Here is a 12,500-nt window from a genome sequence, read left to right as displayed (position 1 = left end):
TCAGGACTTAGTCGACTGCTTCCGCACCAATAACCTAGTCGGCTCATCAGCCATCGATAATGCTTCTCTATTTGGCTCTTCTTTGGGCTGTCTTCTCCACTTGTTCCCATGTGTATCCACCTCTCTTAGCTTCTTCCAACATGATCCATCGCCTACTCCTCTCACCCCACCCCATCCCCACCCCTGTTCCTCTTCCTTCTTGTGAATTCCATAGAAGATCCTGTCTTATAGTGTTGCAGGAAGGCTTTCTAAGTGTATGTTCTTTCCATACCCATTCCAAGTTTGCTTTTAAGGTGTGGGGTAGCCACATTCAACACTTGTGTAAAACTTTATTTGCTCTAAAAACAATGTAATTGTCTTCTCAAATCCATCATATTCATTGGTTTTCCCCCGCGAATGTTTGCTGATTTAAAGATCAATAAATGGCTTGGAAAGAAATGTTTCCATACCCTTGCATAGTTGAAAGAAAATTCGCAGAAATTTTCGAATGCATCTCTGCTTCCAAATGCTCAAAAGGAGTTGACACTCATATGTAATTGCAAAAAGGGATAAATTGTAATGTGACGACAGTTACACCAAAATATTGTATCCGTGGTGAACTGTTTCGGATTTATCGATTCAGTCCTGGAACTTATTGGCTGCAGTGATAAAATATTATTTCTATACATACACAAAAAGCCAGTGATTTGTCCTGCATGAATACAAATATCAAATATAACTTCTTAAAATGCGGTCATTTTGACCAAAACACACGTCACATTGTCTCAACGAGAATGGGCATTCAGAAAATGACAAAGAAAAAGTGGGATCGTAAGTAATGGCTTCAATGACTCAATAATATAAAGTTTCGCCTTTTTGAGGAATGCCATATGGGTTACAATGATCGCCAAAACTCTACTTTTGGTGTTATGTGTGTTTGAGTAGGGCACTTTACATATATGCCACTCCATTGGACTAAGATGTGAATGAGTATTCACAATTAGCAGTTATGAGAATTTAAGAGTGTTCGCAACTTAAGGACGCATAACAGTCGACTTCTACCGCATGACGAGGAAATTCGGTTCCAAATCGCTGCTGGGGAAATAGATAAAGCATTTCGAAGAACATTGAACAAAATGAATCTTTGAAAATGCTATATCTATGTAAATAACATTTATTATTCATTCGGTTTATTTAAATTTCTATTTATTTATGGTTCACTAATTGAAAAGTGGCTTTCCAAAACTCCCTAACTTCGTTTTCCCATTTTGAGATATTGAGGATTATTTCCCCTAAATTCTCATTCGGTCTATTATTTATTTTATCATATTATTTAAATATCAAATTCAGACAAATCTAAGGAAAGTCTTGTGCGAGTTGATGGTTAAAATAAAATGTACGTTGCAGTTTAGATATCTCATGGATGGAAAATCTCAAAAAGTAGATAAATCGAGTTACGAGTTTTGGAAAACCAGCCCAGTATTTGGAATTATTTAAAATCCAGTTACGTCGTAATTGTTTACCCACTTCCGTTCCTACGCAACTTGTGTCTCTCGTTTTATCCAAAATGGACTATTCAAACACTGTTCTCTCTGGTTTTCTAATGTTGACAAGACTTCAGTCCGTGCAAAATGTGGAAGCTAGAAGAAAAAAAACAACAACACACAACAAGAACTAAATCAATTAACAGCATTCTCCTAAACTGCAACCGGTGAAAAAAAACCGGCTTAATGTCACTAACAATTCTTGTAATTATCATTAAAATCCATCAGAAGGTTGTGAAGATATACACTATACACGTCAACGCTTTCGCACAGGTTGTCCAACGGACTATATAAGTGTAAAGCGTTTCGAGATGCTTTTATGTGAGAAACGCTGTATAAATTATTATTATTATTATTATTATTATTATTATTATTATTATTATTATTATTATTATTATTATTATTATTAGTAGTAGTAGTAGTAGTAGTAGTAGTAGTAGTAGTAGTAGTAGTAGTAGTAGTGTAGTAGTAGTAGTAGTAGTAGTAGTAGTAGTAGTAGTAGTAGTAGTAGTAGTAGTGTAGTAGTAGTAGTGTAGTAGTAGTAGTAGTAGTAGTAGTAGTAGTAGTATAGTAGTAGTAGTAGTAGTAGTAGTAGTAGTAGTAGTAGTAGTAGTAGTAGTAGTAGTAGTAGAGTAGTAGTAGTAGTAGTAGTAGTAGTAGTAGTAGTAGTAGTAGTAGTAGTAGTAGGAGTAGTAGTGTAGTAGTAGTAGTAGTAGTAGTAGTAGTAGTAGTAGTAGTAGTAGTAGCAGCAGCAGTAGTAGTAGTAGTAGCAGTAGTAGTAGTAGTAGTAGTGGTGTCATTACAGTCGACATCAAGTCACCTTACGTTATGATCTCTCCGGATTTATATTTAATTTTCTTCATATTATGGACTGTCACTTGATTTATAGATAGTATGCGCTTGGCTAAGGAGTTCACAACATTGCCATTCGGAAGTATAACGGACCAACACACAAAACTGTGTGTAATCATGACCGTTTATAGTCAGGTTAATACAGTTCAGTGAGAATTACTCAAAAACGCGGATGGCAAAAAACAATAACAAAGACCTGAGTGACGTCGACTTCGAACTATCTATACATTTAATCATTTTTACAATACAATAATTTATGTCTTGGGTTCACAAACTGGTGCTGTAGATGTAGAATCTCCCCAGTTGTGGTAAAATGTGTAGGAAGGGGTGAAGCACCTGCCGGAATTTAGGAGAGTTTTTTCATTGCTCTCGGAAGTATATCCTCCAGCGACACACTGACTGTAAGACGGCGGGGCTGTTAGGATAGAGACAAAAATTGGACAGTTAATATTATGATCGTCGGTTAAGTATCAAGAAACTAAATTTCATTATAATATTATATCAGATGGTCACACAAAAAACGCGCCGCTTTTTGTCGGCTTGTATCTCAGAGACTCTTCATTAGATTTCTTTAAAATTCAAAGTACAAATGAAACAAATCATCCTTATACGTATCTAGTCTGTCAACATTTTATCAATATGAATTTAGAAACATAAACGATTGTTATTTTTCAAAACCGTGTTCAGATATCAGAGAAAAATGACGCAACATTGCAGAGACAAAATGGCGATGATATACATATATCGGGTGCAGGAAAAAAAATCCCGGAAAAGGTTAGACGCCTTTAACCCCTGGACAGGAAAGTATGTTGAGAAATATTAATATGACGATTATTTTAATAGATAGATTACACTTCAAATTTGCCATATCTTATACACTGTTTGACATCATTGATCAAATTATGCTGTAGTTCATTGGATTCAAATCAGGACTCATTGGAGACATTTACTCTTTAGAAATAAATCAAATATGATTTCTGCGTCGTTTTGAAAAATTATGTAACATTGGTAGAAGAAAAACCTATTCCAGAAACTATCCCCGATAAGATATTTGGTTTTCAAAGAGACGGAGTAACTTTCTACATTTGTCACACAAAACTGCTAAAATCAAGACGCAAGTTTGGGAACTTTCGATGTAGTAATTTCCAGTGGCGTGGCAAAATTGGTTGATTTGGTGCCTGGCACCGCATCCATCTTTAAAAAATGGATTACAGCATTTAAAAAAAAATAAAATTGAGAAATAGTAAATACCACCTCTTGCTTATTTGATTAAGTCTTTTCTGCATTTGTTTCTTTCTTTTGTATTTACGAAAATGGCATGTTTTAAGCCTTTTTCTTCTGATTCTGGCACAAACTTATATTGTAAGCATGCCACGCCACTGGTAATTTCTATACGACTTTGGTATAACCGCCATAGTTTCTTAACCAATCATGGATTTTAAATCAAACTTAACAACTTATCATCTTAATCATCATCAAGAAAATATTGTGTATGGTAATCTTAATATCAATTTGATAATGCTGGAGACTGGCTGAGATTTTCTTAACACCTTTTAAATTTCAGAGTTGTGTTACACACATTACATACGGAGGTAATGGATATTCCAAAATTGCTTAGATTTAATTCATAGTGTCAGAATTTGCTCACGCTCCTTGTCAACCAGTGTTGTCAATGGAACTGATCACGAGGAGAGAAAAATGGGGAATTTTAATTTCATGTTGATTTTGGTATCTTTGGTGAAATAATGTAGGTCTATGGGTTGTGGGCATAAATGTATGGATTTTCCTTAGAAGTAGAAGATGGCGAAATCCAGATATAAATATCTAGAACAATTAAAGAATAATAAGACTTTGAAATCAGGGACGACTTTATTGACACCACATATTGCTTAGTTTTTTATTTAATGTTTGTTTGCTTTGGGTTTGCTTGTTTTGTTGGTTTTTTTTCACCTTTTACATTATTATCAATTTATGACCGAATAATTGTCTGAGTCCTTACATTTCTTTTCTGTATAATTTTTAAAAAAATAAATAATCTTAAAAAATATAAATAAAGACAATTTATTTAAATTTCCGAAACTTACGTGGATTATGGAAGTCAGAGTAGGGGGCGGATGGGGCCCTGTGTGAGAAAGTAGGCGGTGCTGACGCGTGTCCGATGGGCCCGGGCTGGTTCATCACAGTGAGGGGAATGGTTCCTATAACTATTGATAGTGGTACCTTCAGATCTAACGATGGTCCTGATGGGTCCACGGTCAGCTGCGAAGAATGAATAGAGTATTAGAAGAATGGATGTGCATCCTGCTTTTGAGTAAAGATACGTTCATGGAGTCACTACGCGATTTAGATCAAGGCCAAGAGATTGAGCCTTGAGTGAGAGACTTAGACTTGGATGGCAAACGCTAAGGAAAGATATTTTGGACATATTTTCCTTGTCCTACAGGAAATGTACATTAAATTCGACTTCCTCCCTCTCCGTGATTGAAAGTAGAGGGGTTTTTTTCGTCTTAAAATTGTACAACCTCTTAGCAAGCTGCTTGTCTCATTCTAGATGCTGTTCCATTGGCAGGATATTGTATTAAAACCGCCGAGTGCTTCGAATAATATGGTGTTTATCATGGATAGGGCATTCAACAAATGAAATCTTTTCAAAACCAATCCGATCATTCGACGTAATTGTCGAATCGACTAAATCCATCACATAGTGTAGAAGTATTTAAAGTCTAGCTCCATACTTCTTAGTTTTTGTCGCTTGTATTTTGACAAATAACATGAAGTTTGGCCTTGAGTAAGTGTATAACCTCACCTCTGTGTAAAATTCATATCATTGCACGATTACTGTGACAACACGGCAACACTGCAACATTACGGACATTTTTGAAGCGCACTTAACCCTCGATATTGGGAATTATTGATGATGTTCTTTTAAGTAAAATAATCACCTGCTATGCCCACCAGATCAATCGTACAAACGCACTAAACTGTGTCATGTGCGTAACCTTAAAAATAACCTGTCTGATCGAGAGTATTAAGTGAGAACTTAGCACCCAAATGGCGATCTGGAACTGGACCATGAGTGACGTCAATTTCATTCGTTATATAGCCCAATTTTCTCTGCATCTAGAGAACCGTTCACAGTTATGGCGCTGTTGAGTCGTGCATATACATATTATTATCATTTATAATATGTATATGCACGACTCAACAGCGCCATAACTGTTATTATTATCATTTATAAGGAGCAAGTAGCAAACGTTCACGTCGTGCTCCTGTAATCCTTCTCTGAAGGAGACTGATTGCTACACTACGCGACCAGAGAGAATAAATTGGGCGGTAAAAGGATAGCCCCTCGGCCCAGACAATGGAAAACTTCAATGTTGTAAGTTTCAACACAGAAGGAATCTCCCATACCAAATGCAAGATACTGACAGAGCTAAAAGCAGATATAATTTGCTTACAGGAAACCCACAAAGACTCAAAACCACCTTGCATACCTGGCATGCAACTAGTAATACACCACGAACACCCAAAATATGGAAGTGCCATGTACACTCGAGAAAAATCTACCATACTGAAAAGCGATGATCACTCAGAAAATGACATTGAGATTCTCAGAGTAGAAACAACACTGGTTACCATCATATCTGTGTACAAACCTCCATTAACCCCATTCAAGTGGCCCCTAATGAATCTATCCGATAGAAAACCAACCCTGATCATTGGAGATTTTAACAGCCATAACACTATATGGGGATATGAGCAAAATAACCTTGACGGAGATGCTGTTGAGGAGTGGGCGGTCGGCAATGACCTCACAATCCTCCATAACCCCAAAGACAAGAAAACCTTTATGAGTGCCCGGTGGAAGAATGGTTACAATCCGGACCTGGCATTCATATCCTCTCAACACTTCTCAAACTTTGAAAGGACTGTAGGTGAGCCTATACCGAAATCTCAACACAGGCCTATTACCATCAGCATCAAACCAGCTGTTAAAGCCCTAGAATCAAATGCGATACCACGATTCAATTTTAGAAAAGCAAATTGGGAAAGCTTTACTAAAGATTTAGACAATGAGATCACCAATATAAAAAGTGACCCACAGAGATACGACGACTTTAGAACACTCATATGGAAAGTTGCAAAGAAAAAACAACCCCAGAGGATGCCGAAAAAGTTATATTCCATGTCTCCAAGATGAAAGCAAGAAACTATATGAAAGATACATTGAATCATACAAGGTGGATCCTTTCAGTGAAGAAACCCTAGAACTGGGTGAAGAACTCACATCAATGATAGCCGATGAAAGATCAGAAAGATGGAAGGAATTAATAACCTACACCAATATGACCCTAAACAGCAAAAAGGCCTGGGATACAATTTCAAAACTGAATAATGACAAAAATACCCAGACAAGAGTGGCTGCAGTAATACCTGACCAAGTAGCACATCAGCTTCTACTGAATGGGAAACCAGCCAAGAAAGCACGAGGCCAACTAAAAGCCCTGAAACGTGAAATGGACAAAGCCCTCAAGGATAGTGAAGATCATCTTGACTCTTTTACCCTGGAGGAGCTACTAGAGGCCTTGTCCCATCTGAAGGCAGGAAAAGCATCTGGACTGGATGGAATCACAACTGAGATGATTCAACACTTTGGCCCGAGAACCCTATCCTGGCTATTGGACCTCTTCAATGTATGCGCAAGGACAAACAGGCTGCCAAGTGCATGGAGGAAAGCAAGAGTAGTCGCCCTACTGAAACCGGGGAAAGATCCAAAGTCCAAGAAAAGCTATCGCCCGATCTCCCTCCTGTGCATCGCATACAAGCTATTTGAGCGAATGGTTATGTCCCGCATGTCACCCAGTCTAGACGAACAACTGTCTCCAGACCAGGCTGGATTCCGACCAGGACGGTCAACATGTGGTCAACTTTTTAACCTTACACAATTCATAGAAGATGGGTTTGAGACAAAACAGGTCACTGGCACAGTCTTCATCGACCTCACTGCAGCCTATGACACAGTGAATCACAAGATCCTACTCCTCAAAGTGGCTAAAATGATAAAGAATAAGAAAATTGTAAAGATTATCCAGTCACTTCTCGAAAACAGGCGCTTCTTTGTTGAAATGGATGGCCGGAAGAGCAGGTGGCGCACCCAGAAGAATGGTCTTCCCCAAGGATCAGTGCTGGCTCCAACACTTTTCAACATATATACAAATGATCAGCCTGAGTTCCCAAATATCCGCCGATTCATATATGCTGATGACCTATGCCTCGCAACACAGGATGTGTCCTTCCAACCAATCGAGAGCAGAATGACAAATGCCCTAGACACCCTTACAAAGTACTACACTAAAAACTCGCTGAACGCCAACCCAGGGAAACACAAGTGTGTGCATTTCACCTCAACAACCACCACGCCCACAAAAAACTTAACATCAAGTGGAATGGCCAGACATTAGAGTACAACTACCACCCAGTGTACCTCGGAGTGACGCTTGATCGAACTCTGTCCTTCAGAGAACACGTGAGAAAGACCAAGGCAAACGTGTCCACACGTAATGCCCTCCTTGGAAAGCTGGCAAATATGAACTGGGGAACTGACCCTAAAACTCTAAGGACCACAGCATTGGCCCTCAGCTACTCAACTGCGGAGTACTGCTCAGCTGTATGGGCCCGATCATGCCATGCCTCCAAGCTAGACCCCGAGCTTAACAACGCCTGCCGGATCATAACGGGCCAGCTGAGAGCAACACCATTACCACTGGTCTACCGTGCAGCAGGAATAGCCCCACCACACATCCGGAGGGAAACTCATGCCCAAATACAAAAATACAAACAGGAAATGGACCCGAGACACCCCCTTCATGACCACAATTGCCCCAAAAGCAGGCTCAAATCAAGAAAAAGCTTCCTCACAGTAGAGAGCCTTCACCCAGACCACTCAGCATTCTTCCGCCTGGACAAATGGGTAGAATGGGACAAGACAGCAAACGATGCCCTCCAGCCCCCAACAGAAAAGCTCCCAGCAGGCACAGACCTCAAGAGAAAAGAATGGGTGGCGTTGAACAGAGCTAGAGCAAAGGTGGGAAACACCGCCACCAACCTCTTTAAATGGAAAATCTCACCGGGCACTGAATGCCCATGCGGTCACCCCAGACAGACCATGGACCACATCCTGTCCGAATGCTCGCTGGGACCTCACTGCACGAATGCTGACCTGAGGGAATGCAACCAGACTGCCCGGGACTGGCTGACTCACTGGCGCGACAAGATATGATATGATCATTTATAAATTTATCTCTGATCCAGAACAGAAGGGCATCCATCTCCATTCGCAGAGCAAGCCCGGATATTCATGCAAAGATTGATGGTCAATAAACTATTTGGAGGTATAATCAGCCAATTCAGCTACGTAATATCTAATTTCAAGGATAGAAAAATGGACAGAAATTACTGTCTCTGGGTAATGGGCATGATCTATATTACATCTCCATGTGCTCGAGGTTATTGGTCACATTGCAAAGTGTGTCCACCCACACAGTGAAAAGTGTTCATAGTTTGAGAAATATCCAACGTTACAATTGATCATTTTGCTCAGCATGACTCGTGGGTTTGTTTACAACTTTCATAAACAAAGCAGCGTGTTTAAACACATTGAGAAATGTCCAATCGTTGTACAGCAACAAATCATGTGATCGATGACTAGGTTGGACAAAAACATGAATATAGATCGCTCCCATTAGGGAGAAAGGGCACGGGTTGAGGGAAGTGAAACAATCATTTGTAGTCAGTGTACGATGAAGAGAAAACACATTTTTCTATTGTATCTTTGTGTTGTGTTTATATGAATGACAAATGCACTAACAATTTCTAGACTCACCAGTATCGTCTCCTTCAACTTATCTATCTAGCTATATACATCCGTATCTATCCATCAATCAATCTATCTATCTAACTATTTATCTACCTTCATATCTATTTACCTTGGAACCTCTTTATCTATATATCTACCCATCTGTCTGTCTGTCTGTCTGTCTGTCAATCTTTATATTAATCTATCAACCAATTTTTCTCTTTCCCCCACTCCCTATATATTTCATACACTCACACACGCACAAACACACACACACACACACACACACACACACATTCTTTTTCTATATTCTAGCAAAATTTAACATCTTGGGTACTCAAAACTTTCTGATTCCTGGACTTACTGTTAATGTGTATTGCACATCGATGATATTGCATCCACCCAAATGAGTAGGTGGCAATGAAGGAATAAACAATAACTCTCCTCTCCACGAGTCCTCACTCAGGCCTTGGATGGGAGGTCGAGTCACGTGAGCCACTTGTTTGCTAACATGTTTTGAGTGGCCTGTGGCGTAAAATATTGTTTCCTGGCAACACAATAAAATGTAAAAATATAGGATGAAAATGGCGTAGAATCTGAGCGTTAACTTTATATATTTGATAGAATAATTATGCGCGTGTTTAGGTTAGTGAAATGGTAATGTAGTAGTGGTAGTCATAGCAGTTTTAATATAAGAGGTTTTTTTAATTGTTGTAGTAGTAGTAGTAGTAGTAGTTGTAGTAGTAATAGTAGTAGTAGTAGTAGTAGTAGTAGTAGTAGTAGTAGTAGTAGTAGTAGTAGTAGTAGTAGTAGTAGTAGTAGTATAGTAGTAGTAGTAGTAGTAGTAGTAGTAGTAGTAGTAGTAGTAGTAGTATAGTATAGTAGTAGTAGTAATAGTATAGTAATAGTGGTAGTAGTAGTAGTAGTAGTAGTAGTAGTAGTAGTAGTAGTAGTAGTAGTAGTAGTAGTAGTAGTACTAGTAATAGTGGTAGTAGTAGTAGTAGTGGTAGATGTAGTAGTAGTAGTAGTAGTAGTAGTAGTAGTAGTAGTAGTAGTAGTAGTAGTAGTAGTAGTAGTAGTAGTAGTAGTGGTAGTAGTAGTAGTAGCAGTAGTAGTAGTAGTATAGAAGTAGTAGTAGTAGTAGTAGTAGTAGTAGTAGTAGTAGTAGTAGTAGTAGTAGTAGTAGTAGTAGTAGTAGAAGCTATTGTAGTAGTAGTAGTAGGAGTTGTAGTGTGGTGGTGGTGATGGTGGTGGCGAAGGCGGTGGTAATACTAGTTCAGTAGCAGTATGATGATGATGATGAAGATGATAATAAATATATTATTTATATATATATATATATATATATATATATATATATATATATATATATATATATGAGTGTTGGTGGGTACTCGTAGGTGCGAAAGTGCTCGATAATGATGGTTAGAGCTAATATAGAATACAAATTGTCACTCACATTTTTTTGTGGCCGAGACGTTCGTTTCTGTGTCTCTTTACACGTCCTCAGTCTGAGGACGTGTAAAGAGACACAGAAACGAACGTCTCGGCCACAAAAAAATAATATACTATATTCATCCCAAAAAATGGGAATTCGTTTACAGAAGTGGCATGCATAAAAATCTATATGATGACCTTGACGATGAAGATGAGCATGATGATGATGATGTGGTAATAGTAGTAGTAGTAGTAGTAGTAGTAGTAGTAGTAGTAGTAGTAGTAGTAGTATTAGTAGTAGTAGTAGCAGTAGTAGTAGTAGTAGTAGTAGTAGTAGTAATAGTATTAGTAGATGATGATGATGATGATGATGATGATGATGATGATGATGATGATGATGATGATGATGATAATGATGTGTCTGCATTCCTTAAAGAAGAGGGAGAGGAGGAGGAAGAAGAGCAGGAGGAGGGAGAAGGAGGAGGAGGATGTGGAGGAAGAAGAAGAAGAAGAAGAAGAAGAAGAAGAAGAAGAAGAAGAAGAAGAAGAAGAAGAAGAAGAAGAAGAAGAAGAAGAAGAAGAAGAAGAAGAAGAAGAAGAAGAAGAAGAAGAAGAAGAAGAAGAAGAAGAAGAAGAAGAAGAAAAGAAGAAGAAGAAAGAAGAAGAAGAAGAAGAAGAAGAAGAAGAAGAAGAAGAAGAAGAAGAAGAAAGAAAAGAAAAAAGAAGAAGAAGAAGAAGAAGAAGAAGAAGAAGAAGAAGAAGAAGAAGAAAGAAGAAGAAGAAGAAGAAGAAGAAGAAGAAGAAGAAGAAGAAGAAGAAGAAGAAAGAAGAAGAAGAAGAAGAAGAAAAAAAAAAAAAAAAGAAAAGAAGAAGAAGAAGAAGAAGAAGAAGAAGAAGAAGAAGAAGAAGAAGAAGAAGAAGAAGAAGAAGAAGAAGAAGAAGAAGAAGAAGAATCTCACCATAGTCAGATCAACAGATGATTGATCTATAGTTCTACTGGCTCCGTTCTTAATGTCAGCATAAAGTCTAATGGCCTCTCCGGGCACCCACCCATGCCTCTCGATGTAGAAAAGAGCTGAGATGGGCCCTGATTTGCAACAGCAACAGCACAAATTCTTCTGATTACTGCCTGATAACCCACACTGAAATCAATATACAGTAATTGAACAGAATTAATTGTTTTTATCACGAAAACCAGCAGCAACATTTCGACAAGATAATAATTACCTATATATAGTTAGGTAGTGTCAGTTTTTCTCATTGTCCTGTAGTTTGTCATATTTAGCTTTCTATGCATTTTAAAGACATTTTCTTGTTTCTTTTCTGTTTTTAAGGGGGGGGGGGGGTCTTTCTTCGGCTATGCTTTTCGACTTTTTTGAGAGGGGGGGGGGGGGGGTGACGATCTTGTAGCTTTTCTAAGCCCATAGATTTGTGTTGGTTTGTGGCTAGGGAGAATTATTTGGTGTATGCTGTGCAGATCGTGTTCGTGTTACTATGCACCTCCTCATCTTCAATGAATTATCTCGATTCTAATTTTTACATATGCACTTATGCATTGGCCAACAATAGGACATGCAGTAATATGAAGTCTTTCCCCCCGGTGGGTTTCAAGATGTTCCGCACAAACCCAGCTCCTTCATCACTACTAGAAAAAATATCGACTTCACTGTTCCCTTTGTTTGAGACAATTGCTCTACCGTTGGGCTGTCGGTATGCTTGATCGTAGCCTTCGTAAACTCATATCCTTACATAGACCAATTACGTCACAATCCAAGGTACTGACGACCACCAGAGGAAGGTGAACACTGTGGTGTTTTCCGGGGGGAAGGGGG

General features: G+C 38.6%; 1 protein-coding gene across 1 annotated transcript in view; it reads right to left on the bottom strand.

Moving 5' to 3' along the window:
* Nucleotides 1-2,581: 2,581 nt before the first annotated feature.
* LOC144966684 (arrestin domain-containing protein 3-like) overlaps nt 2,582-12,500 on the bottom strand; it is a gene marked incomplete in the record, with an annotated part of 36,818 nt that continues 26,899 nt past the window's right edge. The window contains 4 exon segments of the mRNA XM_078903443.1: nt 2,582-2,790; nt 4,460-4,634; nt 9,596-9,778; nt 11,628-11,810. Coding sequence (XP_078759569.1) covers nt 2,630-2,790; nt 4,460-4,634; nt 9,596-9,778; nt 11,628-11,810 — 702 coding nt within the window.

Source organism: Berghia stephanieae, chromosome 2 (genome assembly GCF_034508935.2).
Source record: "Berghia stephanieae isolate SIO BIC M18660-M18661 chromosome 2, UCSD_Bste_1.3, whole genome shotgun sequence".
Taxonomy (NCBI): domain Eukaryota; kingdom Metazoa; phylum Mollusca; class Gastropoda; order Nudibranchia; family Aeolidiidae; genus Berghia; species Berghia stephanieae.
This window is presented reverse-complemented; position numbering and strand designations above follow the sequence as displayed.